The 21140-nt window shown below is 48.8% G+C and overlaps 1 protein-coding gene across 1 annotated transcript in view; it reads left to right on the forward strand.

Annotated features, from left to right (window-relative positions):
- The first annotated feature begins 262 nt into the window (after window positions 1-262).
- Window positions 263-21140, forward strand: part of LOC142565959 (uncharacterized) — a 67033-nt gene continuing 46155 nt past the window's right edge. The window contains exons 1-6 of the mRNA XM_075676596.1: window positions 263-2589; window positions 2654-2740; window positions 4009-4134; window positions 4197-4341; window positions 7076-7202; window positions 17232-17356. Of these exons, the coding sequence (XP_075532711.1) occupies window positions 541-2589; window positions 2654-2740; window positions 4009-4134; window positions 4197-4341; window positions 7076-7202; window positions 17232-17356 (2659 nt within the window). The 5' untranslated portion in view covers window positions 263-540. The remainder of the gene's footprint in view (window positions 2590-2653; window positions 2741-4008; window positions 4135-4196; window positions 4342-7075; window positions 7203-17231; window positions 17357-21140) is intronic.

Below are 21140 nucleotides of genomic sequence, written 5' to 3' on the forward strand. Positions count from 1 at the left end.
GAAACGAGGGTAAAACAGATCTTGCGTAATTAAACATACCACGTGGTGCCCGTGACGACCTAAGCGCGGGCACCTTCGCCGCCGAGATGCATGAATGCAAATTTCTCCCGCACGAAACGGCCAGCACCCCACACCTTGAGTCTTTGCGATGAAAGGCAGTGGCCCACCACCAGAAGGGCAGTGGCCCATCAAAGAAGGGGGCGCGCGCCCACCTCGGGGCCGAGAACTTTGGGGCCGGAGGTGGCAAGGAAAAAAGGCTACTGGCACGCTTTCTCGGGATTCCTGAGCTTCGGATCTCCCGCGCCGCCGAGGCCGGCTCGTTGGCCCCTTCGGCCGGCGCGCGGAGAGGGGGGCCCGACAGACCTCTTTTGTCCCCCTTGCCGCACCGGTTTCTCTCAGCGCCCTGCGGCCGAGCGCGAGATCGTGCGCTCCAGAGGCATGACGCGGCCCGGCGAAGCCATGTCGGCGACTGAAGTTTCTGAGAGAAGCCCGCGGACGACGACCAGACAGCGCAGGTGACCCACTGTGTTGTCCAACACGATGCTGCTGTTGCTGCTGCTCGAGCTGTGCTCGGCGGTGGGCACCAGTGACCAGCTGGACCTACATGCCCCGTTCAACATGGCAGGAGTGCAAGGCGAGGTTCGGCTCACCCCATCCGATCCGTCCGGCGTCAACATAACGGTGCGTCTCGTCGGGCCCCCGGGCGAGTTCAGCTGGAGCGTGCGCGAGATGCCGGCGCTGTTCGACGCGGCGTCGCCGTGTGCGGACTTGGGCCGCGCGCGCCACGACCTGTCCCGGCGTCACGGGCCGCTCGAGCTGAACGGCACCGAACTGAGTTTCGAGGACGACCAGCTGCAGCTGCAGGGCTCCGCCAGCGTGTGGGGCCGCGCGCTGCTGCTGCAGCAGGGCAAGACCCAGGCCTGCGCCAACCTGCTGCTCGAAGAGGGCTCGCTCCACTGGGCCGAAGCGCTGTTCGCTGGTCCGCGCGTCGCCGGACGCGTGCTCTTCCTCGCGTCGCCCAGCGCGTCGCTGCTGGCCGTGCTGCTTTTCCAGGGCGGCCGCTCGTCGCGCTACACGTGGGAGCTGCTCGAGGCCGACGTGCTGGACGCGGCGCCCGGCTGCCGCTTCCTGCAGATGCTCTACGACCCGGACCGTGCCGACGGCGACGGCTGCGGACGCAGCGCGCACGAACGTTGTCGTGCGGGAGACCTGAGCGCCAAACACGGGCCCCTGAACGTGGGTTCGCCACGCGGTTCGCGCCGCGCCCTGCTCGACATGCACTTGCCTCTCGGCCACCGGCGGCTCTTCTTGGCGCTGCGCGATGAGGCCACCATGGCGTTTGCAGCGTGCGCACCGCTGCGTGTGCTCGAGGCGCGCACGGTCCACGCCAAGTTCGCGGACGGCGGCCAGCTCAGCTTCACCCAGCAGAGCCCCTTCCAGCCGACGCTGGTGCGCGCCCAGGGGCTGCTGGGCGCCAGCTTCGCCGTGCACCCGGCCCCTTACTGCGAGGGACCGCTGCGTGGGGCGCCGGCCGTTCAGCTTTTGGCCCCGGTGTCACTGGAGCCGCAGCTCGTTCTCTTCGGACCTCGTCGCATAATCGGCCGCTGGATATCCGTGACGCGCGCCGATGGCAACCAAACCGAGTGCGCGCGTGTCGGTTTTCCCGGACCCACTGTGGTGGGGAAGGCCACCTTCCATTTCCCCGTTTCCGGCCAGGTGTTTCTGCGGCAGGACGCGAACGACCATCAGTCGGAGACTGCCGTGCTCGTCAAGTTCGACCCGTACGGCTTCAACGACACCACTCAGTACAAGCTGCAGGTGCACGAGCGCCGGCCGGGCCGCGACTTTTACAACTGGACGGCGCGCTGCGTGAGCGCCGGCGACGTGTTCGACCCGCTCAAAGTGGGATCGGGTTCGTGCCCGCACCCTCTGCTCTGTCCCGTGGGCGCTCTGACGGCGAAGGGAGCCAAGTTGGCGGGCGCCAAACGCTTCTTTTACACGGACCTACACCTGCCGCTGTCGGGACCAAACAGCGTGCTGCAGCGCTCGATGGTGCTGCACGACAGCGGAGCACCGCCGCACCGCGGCGACAGGCTGGCGTGTGCCGCTCTGCTGCCTCTTCACCCGATCTCGGCGGCCGTGCGCCGCTGGCTGCCCGCCGAGCAGGGGGTCCTGGGCTACGTGGTCTGGTCGCAGGACAGTCCCGAGGACAGTGTGCGCGTGGAAGTTCGCCTTCGCGGACTAGGCGGTCGGGCAAGCGCGTACCGTGTGCATGCGTTGCCGGTTCCGCTCGAGCAGCACTTTCCCTGCAAGGCCGTGCGCGATGGCCGGGGCGGTGTGCTGGAGCTGAGCGACCGCTACGGGAACCTGGCCGGCAAGAGTGACGAGTCGCTTAAGACTCTGGACGCCGAGCTACAGCTATTCGGCAACACCAGCGTGGTGGGAAAGTCGGTGGTCATCCAAATGGGCGAGCGCCGCTCAGCCTGCGGCACCATCATGCCCGAGATGGAGTCCCGGAAGGGCCGCGAGCTCGTGGCCATAGCGACCTTCGATCACCCGGACTCTGCGCTGCAAGGCTACATCAGGCTGGTGAGGCGCACTCCTCGACCTTTCGTTGTGCGAATAGCCTGAACGGTGTGCGTGCTTCATGCAGAGGCAGCTCGAGTACAAGGACGGCGCCACGAGTGACACGTTCATCCTGGTTGACCTGCGCTATCCAGGGAAGTACAACCGCAACCAGGTAAGTCACCATGAAATACAAAAGGTGTGAATCTCCTCATGCATAAAAGCAGTATAGTGACTGCAATGCTATAATCTTGAGGGCCCTAACGAAAACCGCTAGCCTTTCGACGAGAGCGATGACTTGCTGGAAAAGAACAATCACATGCACATTGACGTGGTTCGGAAGCTGAAGATTCACTAGACGTGCAAAAAGACAGAGAAAAAAGATTCTTCGCAGATGTATGTCAATCTGCGCAAGCAACGGATACGTCAAAGGCAAGGACGACTATAGTAAGCGACTTAATTTTGCACACTCTTCGGGTGTCTCAGCATCTATTCGGTTGAGGTTCTTATAATGATTGATCATCAACGCCCTGCTCATAGGGTTCCCACGCATAGGGCTCCCACGCAGGCGGCATTGCTGGACAACGCCATCAGCTTTCACTGCCACAGCATCAGCTGACCTCTGTGAAGACGGTAAAATGCGACGTCAACAATGGCAAATTACTGCCTAAAAGACAACGCTAAGACGTTGAATATTCCAGTGAAGTATACGCAAGGTAACTTTTATTTTATAATCATTAATAATTACGTTCTAAAGCAAATTCTAAGTGACTGCCCCACACGAAGGCTGCGTTGCAGCACCGTCAGCTTCCACCACCGCAGCCGTAAGTATATGCCTGACCACCAAACTGGAGCCGGTGTATAACGCGACGTTAGAAAAAAGAATAACGAATTACTGGTTTAAAAAGAAAACTCGCATATAAGGTGTTTTCTATTTTAATAAAATATACGCAAGGTAAGTTTTGTTTTATGGTCATTGATCATTGCTTTTCAAGACAAATTCGGGGCTCCGGCATACGTTGCACTGCATTTACACTTGGTAGCGACCACGCCATTTGCCGCCGTCCTTCACCCGCCGCATGAAAATCGTTGCGAAACTGCTCTTAACAGGTTCGCTGTAAAAGTGAAATAACAAACAGAACAGGAGCCCTGTGACTATGGTTTGGCCTACTTTACCGTCTCATACTGCGTTCGAAGGGGAGATAAGAGAGATAGATACACATCGGTAAGACGCATACACTCGACCAAACCCCGCAGAATTTCTGCTGGAGGACACAGGTGCTCGATATGTTCAGCAAGTTTTGTGGCACACGGCACATATAATAGTTTGACTCTCAGAAAATAAAACCGTGATTTTCGTTCTCGTAAGGTATGCGTGTTAGGCCGGCATATATGCTGCTCACGAGGGCCACGCTCATTTCACTGTGGCGCTCTCTTCGGTAGACCAAGGGTCACCACTGGGCCGTGTACGTGAACCAGGTGGCACACGACGCCTTGGAGAAGAGTGAAAAGGCGCGCTGCATCGCCGCCGGATACCGCTGGAACCCCTACCTGGCCCAATCGGACAAGGTGGGTGACGGCGAGTCTCTGCAGGAGGCGATTCATGCGCCTTTCGTGTGCGCGCACTGCAGGACAGCTACCACAGCGAGTGCAGCCCGCAGACGCCGCTCCGGTGCGAGATGGGCGACCTGTCGGGGAAGCTGGGGTCGCTCAGCATCGGCACGGGCCCCGCCATTTACACAGACACCAACCTGCCTTTGGTCGGGAACTTCTCAGGTGTGGAAGAACTTTCGCTCTTTCTTTTTACCGGAAGCGACCGATTGCTTTTGCATCCTTTCACCTGAGCCGGCTCCCTCGATGTGGACGTCTCTATGTCGAGCTTTACGGAAGGTGATCACTGTTCGGTTTCCATCTGTCTTGCCTTCCAGGCGACAAGAACAAAGTGTACGAGTGGTACCACACATTTCTGAAAGACGTGCGAGCTTGCTTTGTCAGAGGGTAAGCCTGGCAGCCTCCTGCTGCATTGAGGAAGGAGCTCGTCGCTGCGATCTTTGAATCGCTTCTTGAATCTCTTCTTGGAAAGTACAGTCTGTGTACATGTCTCCTTGAGGGCGGACAGACGCGTGTACATGTATCTAAAGCGAAACCGAAGAAGCGACGTCGTGGCGAAAGCAGGTGCTTTCTGATTTTCGTGATGGAGGCTATAACAACGCCCCACGCGACAGAATGTTCTCGCTACGCGAAAACAAGCCTGCACGCACACACACCGTGAGTGTATTCAAGGCATGTGCTCCAAATCGACTCGTGCAGGCAATGGACAGTCGTGATGGCACAGGGCGTTGCGCCGCGAAAAGCGAGATTTCACGAAAGGGATTAATTCTGCACATTACCTCTCAATTACCTCTCATTTTTCAATAGCATCACCTTAAATTCTTTTTAGTAAGCTACACATACAGATGCACTCATGTACGGATCCGGTGCAGAACTCAATTGAATTCTGGGGCTTTAGGTTCCAAAACCACGATTTGATTATGGCGCACACAGTAGTGGGGGACGCCGGATTAATTCTGACTACCAGGGGATCTTTGACGGAGACCCAATGCACGGGACACGGTCGTTCTTGCATTCTTGCATGCCCACATCGAAACGCGGCCGTCGCGACTGGGTCTTGAACCCGCGACCTCTTGCTTAGCAGCGCAACGCCATATCCGCTAAGCGGGTGCAGAGCTTACCATCATAACGCTATAAGCGTAAAAAGCCGATCTCTACATTTGTTGGTGCGTCGGTCGATAGTCACCAGAAACCGGGAACCAGAAACCAGAACCAGAAAGAAAGTTCGTGCTACTAGCAAGAACTTTTTTTTTAATTAGAAAAAAAAAAGAAAGGAAAGAAAGAAAAGAAAGTGAGGTAATGACGAGCTTGACTTCTTTTCTTTTTTTTTTTTAATTACATCCACACGAAGCCAACAGACAAGGAAGGCAATGAAAGTGTAGGGGTAATTAACTGTTCTGTTACTTGAAATGTATAAATAATAACGAAAACGAGAGTTTATTGACCAGCTGCCTAATCGTAACGTTCACGTTTTGCGTGACCCCTGCGCCTGGAGGCTATCGCACGTTCACCGCCATGAATAAGTGGCTCTGGCTAACAATCCCAGGGCTCGATCAGTTTGCGAATATACATAAATGCGCAAGAAAATGGACGGGGAGACAACCGTCGCGATAGCTCAATTGGCATCGCACGCGTTACGAGGAAGATGCCACATGGTTGCGTCATGAAAACCAGCGCACAAGCAAATGGACCAAGAAAGGAGGACGACATTTCACTGGTTCGTGTGTCTGTGCGCTGGTTTTCGTGATGCAACTGTACCAACTCGTCCAGCTTACTGTGCTTCCGTGCCACGTGGGTTAGGTTCCCACTGCGGCAAGTTGTCTTTTCGTCTAGCTTCCTGTGCCCCATCTCCCTCATTATTTCTACATTTTCCCATTAAAAACATTTAATTTCCCCTATTCTTCCCTACGCTTCATCGTCTGTTGGCTTCATGTGGCTGCTGATATAGTGCCTCACTACAGCGCTCTGTTGGAATTCTTGTATAAGGCTACGTGACAGCGCAAAACGTCAGCTTCCTTTAACTGATTTGGAAATCACCCACCAGCACAGTGAAAGATCTCGGGACAGTAGTCAAAGAACACGTCTGCGCAGCGCTGCGCCACGTCTGGGCTTATACGAGACATAGGCGGTCGCAGTGTGCCGCCTCTTAGTTGTGTGCGCGATTTACGTTTCCCTATACACCTCCATTACCGTTCATTTCTCCTTACCTCTCCTTGTCCCCTTCCCCTGTGCAGGGTAGCAAACTGGTCTCAACTCTGATTAATCTCCATGCTTTCCCTCTCTTGAGAGCATAAGTGTCTGCGCGTAAAAAACACAACCACCCAAGGACACATTCACAGGACTTTCTTTCACTGCACAGCAGGGACAAACAAAAGCGTTCGTGAATTGCTTGCAGCAGGTTACTGGCAGTACAAAAACCGCCTTCCTTTCAGGTTCGTGTGCTTTTATACCCTGTGCATCATCAATATCAAAGTGAATTAGTGAATTGTTATCGTTCCAAGCTTATATCCTCCTACTCACGGCGTAGGCTACGCAGGCCTACATCAGTTATTTCGATACTGCGCAAGTAACAGGTGTCTTTAACAGCGAAGCTGTACCGTGCGCATGCATATATATATATATATATAGAATTCCTTCTTAAGGTGAGGAACGTTTCAGAATTTGGGACCCTCCGTGTCACCTCTGTGCCGTGTGCTAAACAGCTTCGCTGGTCATCCCCCTTCACAAAGTTGAATGGCTCATGAGTTTTTTTTTTGTTTCTTCCTGTAGCTTTTTCCCTTTATTTTGTGAGATGAGAAGCTCCAGTAGCAACCATATTACAGCCAGTGCGTGGACAATTATATGTTTAGCAACGAAGAGTGTTCCGCGTGAGCATGAAGCAGTTGAAACTTGCGTGCAGTGCTGGGCCGCTCCATCATCGTGTTCGCCCAGGACGGCTCGATGCTGCGCAAGGCCTGCGCCAACATCAAGCACGACATCCACCTGGTGCGGCACGTCTCGGTGCGCAAGTTCCCGGGCTTCTCAAGGTACACACGCCACGCGCGTTGTCGTCGGCCGAGCGCAGAAAATGCAGCCCACACGCGCCCCAACGGTGTGCGCTGCACTTTCCGCATTCCGTCTGTTGCCGCTCGTATACAAGTGCGAATTCTAGGCGTAGCGCGCGAAAACTTGTCAGGAGCTGCAGTCTGGATTCCCAAGGAGCCACGAAAACCATTCTCCTTTGTGCGCGCAGCTATATTAGAAAGGAGATATGTACTGCGTTCGGTTGCACCAGCAATCGCTCACACACATGCGCGCATGGTTTTGTTTGTTTGTTTGTTTGTTTGTTTCCACGACGTTGGTGGTGTTTACGGACTGCGCTGCCCGACAAAGCAAATGTTACGAGAAAAAAAAAAAGAAACACTGAGCTTCCTCAGTTGCTCTCACTGTCAGTCTCACTGTCAGTTTTCGGAACACAAGAGACCGCGAGGAACGAAATACCTTGGTGTTCTTCGCGGCCCGAACACGAGGCTCATGTGCAATGCATATATGTCGCCGCGCACAAGTGGACGTCCCCCTCTATTCTTCGCTATATACGTGTTTAAGCTGCGATAAAATTGAACTCCTTTGCGTATTCTGCGATCTACAAACACGTATAGAGCCAGAAAACTAAACAGGCTCTAGGTTTTATATTAGCTCCTTGCCTCCGGCGGAGCACGAACGGCAGAACACATCAGCCGATTTACACCGGTGGGCTTAGTATAACAGTAATAATAATAAGAAATTCGCATGCATTACGAGGCTATTTTTTGGTTCCCACATTACTCGCACCGAGAAAACTTAGGAGTTAAGCGTTTATAAGTGAGTAACCTATCAAGTAAGTAGAATTCACTATTTAATTTTCAACTACTTCGCAGAAACTCTTGTAAAGGCGATGCCAGCGCCACTTTCGAGGTATAGCCGTTCAGTAAAATTTTAGCAAGGTTTAACTTATTTTGCCAGAAAGCCTCCGTTATACTATACATACGGACTCCAAGACAAGACGGCAGCACCGACGCATTTCGTAGCAGGTTTTGGGGGCGGATACCCCGAAACTACTTAAACTTCACGAGTACAGCATGCACCTTAGGTAATCTAATCAAAAGTTGATTCTTAGGCAATGAAATTTTACTAAGGGATTATAGCACTATTTCATATGCCCACCGGCGCAAGAAATCTGATAAAAAAGAAAAGCAGACTCAATTTCAGTTGACATCTGCGTAATGCGAAGCATGCTTGGTGTGGTATAGAATAACTGTTCTAAATCATACAAGTGTCCTGCATCGAATGGCTGTTCTTGCAACGTGTATATCCTATGGGTCTGTCTGTATGTGCTCACACACACACACGCAGGTGAATATATATATATATAGATATACCGGGTGTCCCACGTGCCTTGAGCCAAACTTTAAAGATATGCGAATGCCACGTAGCTGGACAGAACCAAGGTAATGTTGCTCGGCGTCGCTTCGAGATATTAAGAATACTTTTGCATTCGCCTAATTGCATAATCGGTCTTAATTAATTAATAAACTTCTCAAGCTGATTCTCTCAAGATTCAAACTTCTCAAGATTTAGATGAAAAGTGTTCATTATAAGATTGTAGAGCAACATGAAAAACTCCCCATACAGCTTCCTGCTGCTCAATACGTGCTGCATAAACGTGTCCTTCCAAGCATGACAGAAGCCCGCGCATAAACGCCAAATGCCTAAATAAACGCCAAACGCTTAATCATGTGGTCGTTCTCATATTTCGCGCGCTTTCTTTATAACGCGGAAAAAAATTACGCGAGGCATATAGCATACTGAAACAGCAGAATGGGGTGTTTTATAACATCATTATTACTTTCAAATAAAAATTCGGGTCCTCAAAGGAGTTCTTTAATTAATCTGATCTAATTATCGATAGTTCAATTATAAAATAAATCCTCCTGGCGCGGTGTACGTCACTGCTGACAGGGTACCACAGGTTCCGTCCTCGTATGTTGATATTTAAGAGCTTGGCTAGCGTTAGCTGGGACACCCTGTATACGTATCGTAGACTGTTTCCAGGTTCGTTTAGTTTATGCTTATCTTTAATACGCTTTCGCTAGAGTATTTACTGGCACATTATGTTGCACTGTGAGACGGATGACTGGTACAGATTTCAACAATTCTTGCAATATACTTTTGATATAGGTAGCTTCACAAAGAAAATTGGAGAGAAAATAGCAGAGAAAAAAATGTTTTCGTAAAAAAAAAAATTCGAGCAACCAAAAGTCAAGTGAGCACCATGCAAGATAGCACACAAGATATGTGGGCTTTTCGTCATGGACCGATAACGTTCGAGATTTCCAGAGCTCCCGTATAGTATACACGTATTGACTTTCGTCGAATCTTGGCGCGTAACCGGAGGGTCTGACCGGATGAACATCAGATGGACAAGGAACATGCCAATGCGCATTCAGGGAAGCTTCACAAACATGCTGCTGTGAGTTGACAGGTCAGTTGAAAAACATCATCGAAGCGACGGTTTGCGCATATTTCAGTGCTCTCGCTCTTTTTTCACCAGCGTCTGTAGAACTCGGGGGGGGGGGGGCGAGAATCCTTGGTCAACACGTTGACATAGAGATCCTAAATCATGCACCATTATATTTGTTAAGTTTCCGAGAAGGAAGAACTGCAGAATTCGATAAAGGAAAAATAAAAGCCGCATCACACACGCGCGAGTCTTTGTTGGATATACTTTTTTTTCTTTATTTCTTTCTTTTTCCCACGTTGGCATTGCCATCCCTTCTGATGCTCCCTTTTAAGCATTTAAACGTAACATTAGCACACCACCAAATTGAGAATACCGCAGTTGTGTGTGCTGAATTTCAGTTTATTAGACCAAAAGCGGTGCCGATGAAGGAGCGTGGGAAATCCGAACGTCATACTTTCGCCAAGTGACGGGTGAAATGCCACTCGGGGCCCTTTCAAACCACTTTCCAACTGCCTCGCCCGTTCTGTTTCCTTTAGCAGAAACAAACCGTCAGGCAGTCAACGGGGTTCATGCTCGGAGCACGAAATTTCAGTTGCTATTCTCAGCCAGAGCATGCGGAGCCGTTTCACCTCGGAACCACGAGAGCCTGGAAGCTTTCGTCGCACACCGTGAGCACAAGCGAATGCGAGGCGCTGCTCAAGCTGCGCGCACACGCACCGCTGGGATGCATTGGCTTTGGGAAGCAGGTGTCCATGGTCACAGAAAAAAAAAAAAAGGCATTCCGAGTGAAGGCATAGCGCACCGGTGAAATCGCACAGTGAACGCCATTTTATCATGAACGCAGAGCGGAACTCCCTGCACTGTAAGAAAACCCACACTTTTTCTTCTTCATCTCAAACCACGTTTTCTACAAGAGAGACGGATGTCATCGTGGAGACAGAAGAGGGTTCACGTCAGTTGATCATCGAGAGGTCCAGGTCTTGACAAAACACAGCTTCGTCTTTATCAAGATGCAAGCATGATACACGTGGAAACCAAACGTGGGCGGAAACACGCGCACTCACGCGCGAGACCGCACGTATACCACGCAGCACCGTCACACGATAGTCGCGCACACGAGATATGTACGCCCATCCCCGCAACATTCGCGTACGTCACGCGCGGACGCAACGGAATTACAGCCGCCCTGCATTTGGTTTCACCCGGCCTTTATGCGCGCGCGGAGACACGCACAGTCGAGGCCGGAATGCGGACGCTAAGTCGCACGCGTTTTTGTCGTTTAGACAACGCGCTCCTTCGCAGCCCCTCGTGGAGCGCAGTTGTTCGCAACCTCCGTAGTGACAAACTAAATTGTTCGTCAGTGAGCAGGAGAGGAGGGGTCTTCGCCCTATAATACGGCGCACTTACGTTCGCCCGCGAAGAACAAAGGGCGAGGGGCCATCGCCTAGAAAAACCGAGAGCCGAAACGGGAGCAGCTCGCGCTGCTGAAAGAAAAGCATTGCGAAAGGGCACAAAGGAGACGGCGGCGAAACAGGGGCGGCGCCAACGAGAGGGACTTTGCCGGAGGCCGCCGCTTGCACGCCTTCTTAGCGCCGCGAAGCGGCCTGTGTCAAAAGAATGAGCTGTTATACGCAGACTGAGCGGAAACTAATTCTTTGCGTGTGTGACAGCGTCTTCGCTCGCGCTTCGCGCTGTCCGCACTCGAAACGCAAAGCGTCGTTCGCTTTTCCCCTAAGGACAAAGCCGCAACGAGGCTGCTATCTGTCGCGAAAGCTCCCAGGCCATACAGGTCAAACCACTGTAGCGGCCGGACTGGAAATAAAGCCTCGTGATGGCGCACTTTTGTTGGCTCTAATTTATTTTTTTATTCTAATGTGGAGTATCGCACCGCGCGGTTATTAAATATAGAGGGTTCGAGACGAAATTATGATTTTGGTTGACCGAGCCTCGTAGCAGCGTAGCACGCCAGAGCTTGCGCGATAGTCGCCAATACGAATAAGATGACGAACAGTTTAGAGAACGGCACGAAAGATATACAAACACTCAGGACAGATGCGCTGGCACCTGTCCACTTCGTATTATTTGTCCCATCGTCTGCGCCGCTCGCCGTGTGGATAGTAATCCAACGAGCCCAACTTATAGAGCCCTCGCGCCAATACGACTATTCAGTGACAAAGCTTCACTAATTAATTTTTAATTAACATTTTTTAGGCGTGTTGTAATTGCAGAGTTGAAGTGCATCAGCCACGAAAGCTCTCAGCCTTCAGATCCGCCGCTATCCAGAAACACAGACTAAAATTTCACCGTGAATTTAAACGTATTGCAGCGCTCCAGTTAACAGTCTTCCATAATACATTATTCCACAGCACGGGAACACATTTATAGAAACAGCAATGAATCTCGCTGCAGATCTTTTGTACTTATTTCTCGAAACTTGTGAAAGGCTCAGAGTTTCCGGCAAGAGGTTATGCTCTGAGTAATGGCTGACGTACTTCAGTACTGCGATTACAAAATGCGAGAACAGACGATGTGTCAGACGGCATGTTGCGTTCTCTGACCTGGAACGAAGTCTGTCATCACGTATGTCACGGCGAACGACTTATAATAAATTCGGAACCATACACCCGGCAGCTGTTCAGAAAACACGAAGCCCTTTCAGAATTTGTATCAATTTCCACGTATTGGGTGGCAATGGCATAAGATAATTATCAGTGCAGAGCTGATGTATTGAACACACTATTCCAAAAACAACACGCAGTGAAAGAGGGACGCCTAAAACGTCGAGACGCTAGAAAACATCACGACGACAAAAATCAAGCCGATAAGGAACATCTTCAAGTCGGCATAGAATGACCGGATTCCTCTTTATCCGTTTTTTCACCCCTTAGAGAGTTACCTGACGTTACGTATATCTCTCCAGCGTAGCTTCAACTTTATATTGCTCAATTATGTGTGATCAAACGTAGAAAATAGTTCTTGCGACAACATAATTGGTGTACGTAGTGTTCCGCAACTTGAATAACTTGCCGTCAAAAATAACAAGTGGAGAGAATCTCCGATTACCTAATAATATGAGGGCTTCATAAGCTTCGTAGATACCCCCTATAGGTTTGGGTCCATGTCAGTTAAACACCCGAATCACGATGAAATCCCTTATTGGAGCAGCTTGTGCGATTCAGTTGCGCTCCATCTGACACAGGAATATGTGTAAGTCGCCGTCGGAGAATAGTGAAGTTGGAGGTTGTGCTGCAGCCCAGCAGAATTATTTGGTAGACTGTTTGGTGAAGAGGCATGATGGACCAAAATTCGGAAGAAAAAAAAAGTACTCTCGACTAAGGCAGGACGTACCTATAGCGCAGAAATGCGCACACGGGTCTGGAACCTTATCATGAGGTTAGGTTTAGAAATGACAAGTCAGAAATTAATATTCATTCCGATATAGTGTTACAGACGCACTGTTGACCTTATCGTGCTATATAAAATGCGCCAATTGATAATGCAGTGCTTTATCGTGTAAGCTCTTCTTTTTTCTTCCACCTTCTCACGCCGCGTTGTAAGAACAGGCGGTTGTATTACTGTTCCTTCTGTTGCGCGATGTTCGATGAAGTGGAGCACCGAACGAAATACGGCACAAGGCTGGTACGCTCAGATATTGTGAGCGCTCAGTTTAGAAAACTGTAGCAGAAGGCGACAAAAAGAGAGAGGAAGGTCACTGAGACAAACTAGACTCATGTCCATTAACCTATACCCTGCATATGGGGAACGGGAAGGGGCAATAAAAGGGAGAGAAGAGGCAGAAGTTTAGAGAATGAAATGTGCAAACTATGTCTCAAGGTATGTATGTCTCACCTGTCTGCAAAGTACGTCTCAACTGTTGACATCCTAAGCGCACAAGAATGTTATGCATTCATCTTGGACACATCACTCAAATTATCAAGCATTTTCCCGGCCGCATAGCTAAAACCTGCTCTAAGTCCAGCTTTGGGCAGGACGTTCGAGGCATCATTGTGCCAGTGCACAGGTGCAGCAGCTCACGGCTTTGAATTTTCCGCCTTGGACTCTTTCGAAATTCCATGCGAGTCGTATTACACATTCGTGGTTTCAGCACGAAGAAAACCATTCCTCAAGCTGGAATTCTGCAAATTCACCTGGGCCATATCACCAAGAAATTCTGGAGTTCAGCCCATATCTTCACTGATGAGTCTTGCCATCAATAGGATTCATTGTGTGGTCTCTAAATATCGTATTCTGGTCAACACTTCTCTTACCGTCTTGAGCGATGAACATCAACTACGTAAGCTGAAATTTATGGTATAAAAAAAGCCGTTACACATCATTCGGCAACCAGCAGGACCATGGGTCATTCACCTTTACGGACTTCACAACTGCCCTACAGCAACATATGGCATGAACATGGCTAGTAAACAACATCCAGCGACCCGAAACATTGGTTACATTCACCATATGCCATTGTCGCTGATATTCCCAAGTATTCCTGGACACTGCGGCATATGCCTAAATGAAGAAACTGGTCTCCAATCCACGCTGTGAAGGTGGTTGGGCAGCGAACCTGTAAACGACCACTAGAACGATTACCCATCGCGACGATTACCCATTCACGTGGCGACATTCACATATTACCTAATTATTAGCCTAAGACGTTTCGACGGCCTGCGACTTGTCTTGCGCCTCTATACTTCGCGCACCTACAAAGAGTGGACCATGGAGAGAATAGAAATTCGCCGCGCCTCGTATGCACACTGCTCTTCAGGTCACTGTACGCGGCCTTCCCATAGTACTGCCGCAACACAAATCATTTAATAGGCGGGTTCTTCTTTTAGGCACGAAAGTGTACTTACGTCACTGCCTGCTTCGCATGCTACAGCCAAGCTGCTGTCGCCGCCGCAGCTTGAGCAACAGTAATCTTTACCGAGAAACGTATGCTAGCTACGGTGCTTCGCATTGCATGCAGCCGCAGGAGCGCCTTATAATCAATTATGTGGTTCGGATGCTTGTTTTCAGCTTGTTCTTTATTGAAACGTAGCTGTTCTTTATGTTGTATGCGTAATTCCAAAGAGCGTATGCACTGTTCGCTTCACTTTGCTGATTCTTTGTAGCCTCTGCCTTATGAGGGTATGAGCCATTGCATTTGGGGGTATGAGCCAGATGATGATAGTTTTCTGTCGACGTTACGCCACCAAGAAATCCCGGGATCCTAGCCACAGACAGCTTCGCTGTAAAAGCGGATCTAGCTGCTCGCAGAGGCCTACATTTAGAACATTAAAAACCAATATACTTTACAAAAGCTGATACATCACTAATGACAAACAAATGCGCCCACGCAGAAAGGAATCGTCTGCGGAGTCTGTCGCTTCACCAACGTCACTTTCTCCAGCAGACTTCAACATCAGCTTCCCGGTCACCCTGAGACAAAATATCAACTTTGCCTAAACGTCGCATTCACCAATAGCCACCTGTGCCGTCTTGGACTGACCGCTAACTCTTATTTGAATAACTGTGAGGCATTAGAAATCGTGGGACACATTTTGTTGGAATATCCAGGTTACAGAGACTAAAGGACATGTTAACTCAGTAGAATTGGGTCTGTTTCCTAACGTTCACTAGAACTAGGAAGCATACTTAGTTCTATGTCTTCTCCTTCAAAGCGACTTCAAGCTTTGAATTTCTTGATTTCTTCAAAACATTGGCTAAATTGACAAGCTCTAATCTATTTCCATCAATACCATCACCGTTATCTCATCTGCACTTCCCATGATCATATACTTCCTTACTTTTTTTCTCATTTTCCTCCCTCCTCGTCATAGGGCTTTTCTCTCCGCGACCGCCTTCCCTATGCAGAGTAACATGTAGGCGCTTACATATACACCAGCAGAATTATCTGTATTTTATTATTGAGTCTCTCTCTCTCTCTCTCTCTCTCTCTCTCTCTCTCTCTCTCTCTCTCTCTCTCTCTCTCTCTCTCTCTCTCTCTCTCTCTCTCTCTCTCTCTCTCTCTCTCTCTCTCTCTCTCTCTCTCTCTCTATCTCTCTCTCTCTCTCTCTCTCTCTCTCATGCTATCAGCTGCCCTCTTTTGTCTGCAGTAGACAATTTTCTTGCAAATAGATTTATACATCAATGTTACATCATTTTAATATTTGTCTCAAAGTACCCGAAAGACCCTCTTCCAAGGGTATTACATAGGAGGGAGGGAATGGTAAGTAAAATAGACTTGTAACTAGTTAAAACAAAGCACACACAGTTAAATAGAACAAGTAAGAAAAATACATGGCAAAATACATGGCAACGCTATCGGACATGAACAGTAGTTCTTGACAGGCCAACAAAAAAAAAATCACAATCAAGAACAATTCAGTTCAAGAAAAACTAGATCGGTAGTTACAATAAAAAAAACAACTGCAGTGTTCACTAACAATGCATATAACATCTGTCCTGCAGATAACCACGTATAAAAACAAAACAAAAAATGCGTTATTGTTTGTCAATCTTTGTGGACCTGTTGCGCTACAGACATTGATATTTATATGCACCAACAGAAGCCCAACACCGTGCATTGCTTTATTGTTTACAGGCGCAGCGCAAAATGGTGTGAAATTGATGATCAATTTCGGTGACTACGTCTGAAGGCAGATTATTCCAATCTGATGTTATCCTGGAATGCGATCCACCTACTTACGACTTACTTACGTACACTGCGACTTGCGTATTTGGACGTTGAAAGCGTCAGCAGATATTACGCTAGCACAGTGCATAACGGTGTTACCGCAATCATTCGAACGTTTACGTAGCAAGCGACATGAATAAATACAAAATTAGCACCATTCTTACGGAACCACGCGTATTCATACCGTCCGTGTTTCCGTGTCCCTTGCGTGCGTGTTCGCGAATGCTGTGTTTGTAATCTGGTACTCGTGAGGGACTTCATTTGTACGTTCGCAGGGAACATTTGTCTTTTGTGATCTGCCCAGGAACATTTATATTTGTGTACGTGCGTGAGCTTTAGAACTGATGTCACTGTAGTTCTTTTTCTATCTTTCCTTGTAATATTTGCATAATTTATTGTGAACTTGTCAAGTCAGAGAATATCAGCAGTTAGTGCTGCCTACACGCACCAACACCTCTTCAAATACAGACAACAATGACTAAAGGAAAGAAAGAAAACAGGCGCAGACAGATGAACCATACATTGTAGAAATTATTATATAGATTGTCACTCAACCTGCAGAATATTATATTGCAAATGCGTTGCATAATCATTGCGGCAATGATTGCATCATCTATATCTCGATTGAGGTACGTATGCTGGTCACGTGCGGCTCAGAAAAGGCAGAAGTGACTCCTCATTCACTTCTGGCTACTTCTTCACCTCGCGAGAGCAGTGTGCCTCAAAAAGTCTCGCGCAGTCATCCACTCGTCCAGAGACGTTCAAACTTGGATTACATATAATACGACCCGTATTATGTGCAATCCAAGTTTGAGACATGTGTGTGACATGATGTGTGCATTCACGAGAAATTTCCATGTGAATAGTTACCAGCAGAGGCCGTTTCATTTGCAGCGGAACTTTCATGGACCACATGCGCACCATGCTGAACTCCAGCGACTGGTTGGTCATGTCGGACTCCCAGGCAGAGCAAGACATCCTGGAGGGACAATGCACCCAACTTACGGTTCACTTTTTCGGTACGTATGTCTGCCCTCGGTTGACATGCAGAGGGCGCGTCACTCGTATCCGAACGACCTCCACAAAACAATCTATAGTATACATTACGCACACAACACAGAGAACGTAACTTAGCGGTGATGTCTGAGTCTTCGCGGAAAGGCCCACAATTCTCATACTGCCTCGCGGTCTGCTGCAGTCTATACACACGAACACTCAAGTGTGCTCATGGTTACTGAAAAGTCATAAATCGCCGAGTGCACAGGGACCTGGCAAGAAACACCCTCAGAAGCGTTTTCAGTGCGTCTGACTCAAGATTAGGATACTTTGTGCGCTCGGCTTGTTGTTTGCTTCTATATAAGAGCAGCACTGACTTGTGTCACGGCGCCCTCAAACGTGGTAACTTCTGCCTGCCGACAGTCGGCATGACTTTTGCACCTTCTCAACTACGCATGTACTTAGTAGACGGCGTGGATCGAAGCGAAAATGACTCACAGGGGCAGGTGATGCTGTATTTGTACAAAATATGTAGCTGCACTATGACGAGTTGACTGGTAGGACTCATTAACTGCGGCAAATTCTAGCACATTCCTGTCACTGATACAGCGGCTCAAACCGGAGAGAAGTTATGGTCTGTAGGTGAATACTTACTCTGCCGCGTTGGCTAGAACATAACACATAACAGCTTGCGAAATTGTGGCGCGCACTTTTTAATAAGGCTGCCCGTCATGTCGCGCGCAGTATTACTTTCTGAAGAATTGGCAGTTATTTTGTGATGGCCACTGACCAAGCGTTACCTTAGATGACCAACGCCTAGGCGTTGATCCGGGCGTTGAACCCTGGACAAACGCCTAGGCGTTGGTCCCGGGTTCCATCTACGGAGCAAGACGAAATTTTCACATGCGAAGCTTTCTTTTTGAGAGACCCATATTGGTTTCCTCTGTAGCCATACGCTTTCTTACAATAAGAGGGAAAACTGGCGCTTCGACGCTCTCGTGTGCATGGGAATTCCGCGATGTGGTTGCTTCGGATTGGCATCGTTCACGGAGAGCCAGGAGTACTATTATGGACGTTGTAAAATTCAGCCATGTTGCCGAATTTGGTAATGGCGGCATTTTGAGCCGATCAGAAGAGCCCACAACAGCCTCTGACTGGCTCAAAATGCCGCAATTACCAAATTCGGCAACATGGCTGAATTTTACAGTGTCTATAATAGTACTCCAGGACACCTTGGAGGCGCATCGGGCTATAGCCCCGTTCCGTCTGTCACATGTGGTCCATCCTTGCTGAAACAGCTCGTAAAGAGCCGTTCTTTTCGTTAATATTACCCAAACACACATTTTTGTTTTCATTCAATCGCGAGGACTTGTGCTTGGATGCACAATTACATGAAATTTAAACGTACTGGAAGGCCGCTAAAGTTGGCGGAAAGACGACATGGTCCGCGCTCGCTGTGCGTGCGATAGTTCGTCGTCTGGTCTTGGTTTTCCTCTCTCACTTGTGCACTGTAGGTGTGAAAACTTTATTGAAAGATGTAGCACAGTCGAATGAAATCTTTCTACAAAGAGTTTGCTATGACTATATTTTATAAGGCCAAGCCATGTTCGAGACAAAGCATCGCTCACTCACATACCGGCATTACCAAGGCGGTGCACAACGCCCATTAGGAAACTCGCATAGACAGTGGCGCCAAATTTCGCTCTAGGTAATATTGTGAGAAACTCTTATGTTTATAGCTTCGTGCTATTCTCAGGTGGATGACAATCTTTTCCTTTCATGAAACATCCTCCACCTCTTGCGCAGTTCCGCAGGACTGAATCGCCCATGAAGCTTGAAGTAACGGCGTCAAAATATGCGAACCTGTTTTCTTAATTCAGTTTATTTTGCATTTATTTCTATTTATAAACATCTCGTCAGCAAAAGCTGTGAGAATCAGCTTCACTGCAGACTTAACCTCCTTCCCTCCCACGCTCTCTCACAACACACACTTTACAAGGCAGACAAGTGCAAAAATACGATAGTGTCATAAAAATTACCCTATTTTAAGCGAAGAAAGCATCAAAACAAAAATATACGCATCTTCTACGAAATCTATCGCTACAATATAGCCGTCATTAATTAGCAACCGTAGAAAGTAGACGACGATTAAAAAGAATTAATAAATGCGAACACAGGTTATGTATAACACTGAGGACATGATTAAGGAGTTATGAACGGTAAATAAGCATTACTATTATCATTTGCATCCTCATATACGCACGACTCCCCCCAGCCCCCTGGTCAAACACACATTGAACACACATTAAAAGACAGACAGCGGTGAAAACGCGAAATCTCATATGAAGTACACTATTGCACATCAACAAAGCATAACAATAAAAAACTAGTAATCACTATTACGTCACCTCCGGCGACCGAACAGTCATCTGATATTACGGTAAGATGGATACGTCGCTGATTAATAATTTCAACGAAACGCAATCGTAGAAACTAGACGACGAGTAAAAAAAAAATCAAAGTGAACGCAGATACATTGTGTACCACTGAAACCATTGCTTATATGTTACGAACGGTGACGCCCGCAACGCATGAAATTAAGGTCGGAGGACGCTTGCTGCCATCGCGGTTCAGCTAAAGAAATAAATTTCGCACGGGCTGTCGTGCCAAACAGGATATCACAGAACCGGTGCAGGTAAATTCATTCCTGTCACAGCTCCAGCAGCTTTTTCAGGACACCAGTGATCTAATTTCCACAGTGCTTAACAGTGTGCTTACATTACTTGTAATTTCTTGCCAGTTTCTGAATAACGCTTTCGTGTCAGGCTTCATTCATGTTCCGTATAGGTCCTGAAAATGCGGCTTTTTTAAAAATCTATCTATCAAGGGCTGTTAAGTAGCCAAAACGAAGTAAGCTACAACCTCCGTGTTACTCGTGAGTATGCGTACAAGCCAAGTCCTTGTTTGTACATTTAAGTGCGACGCGACTGACAGTGAGCATTTGCCGCTGCAGCGATAATCTTTCCGATGGCGCATCAGACAAACTAGCGCGCACTAAGGACGAACATATGTTTTACAAACCAGTCGGAGATCACCGTATTTGCTTTACCGATCGTGGGAATCGCCGAGCCGTGATGCTGCAAGAGATTTGGTTCGAAATCGCTGGCGAATAAAAATTCCTGCTTAGCGAGTCAATGAGAGTGGCCGAAGTTTTACATCGCCTCCAATGCAGGAGTGGCGCCGCATATCTTGAAATCGAGCGGCAATCAGGCAAAAAAGCCGCCCTCAAGGTTCGCCGGGGAGATGTCCTTGAGGGGCGCGCCTGAAGCAAATGCGGCTTCTCGACCCGGTCGGCGTCCAGAGGAGCACTGCCTCCGGCGCAGTATGTGAGAAAGCGCGCAGTCCCGTTTTCCACCCGGATCGTTTACGCGTGCTTCAAAGCGGACCTGAATGATCATACACGCCGCATACCAGCCAGAGGTCAGAATGGAAGACCCTGTCAGCTTGCGCATATGCATAACACACGCACGCTCCACGAATACCATGTTAATGAACATTCGCTTCTACCTTATTGGCGCATTCTGGTCATCCCCGTTTGAAAATTGCAACCACCACTAAGTATACTTAAAAATCGTTCGGATACTTTCTTAAGGCGTGGCACAATATGCTGAATGCGATTCCAGGCATTCTGGCTTCTGGTACACGACACCGAGATGAAACGGAGAAACCGTACAATGTTCAGTGTACATGTACCAGTTGAGCGCGACGAATTGCTGGCATATAGGCAGATAGGCTGAAAAGTTTCTG

The sequence above is a fragment of the Dermacentor variabilis genome, unplaced genomic scaffold (assembly GCF_050947875.1).
Source record: "Dermacentor variabilis isolate Ectoservices unplaced genomic scaffold, ASM5094787v1 scaffold_12, whole genome shotgun sequence".
Classification (NCBI taxonomy): domain Eukaryota; kingdom Metazoa; phylum Arthropoda; class Arachnida; order Ixodida; family Ixodidae; genus Dermacentor; species Dermacentor variabilis.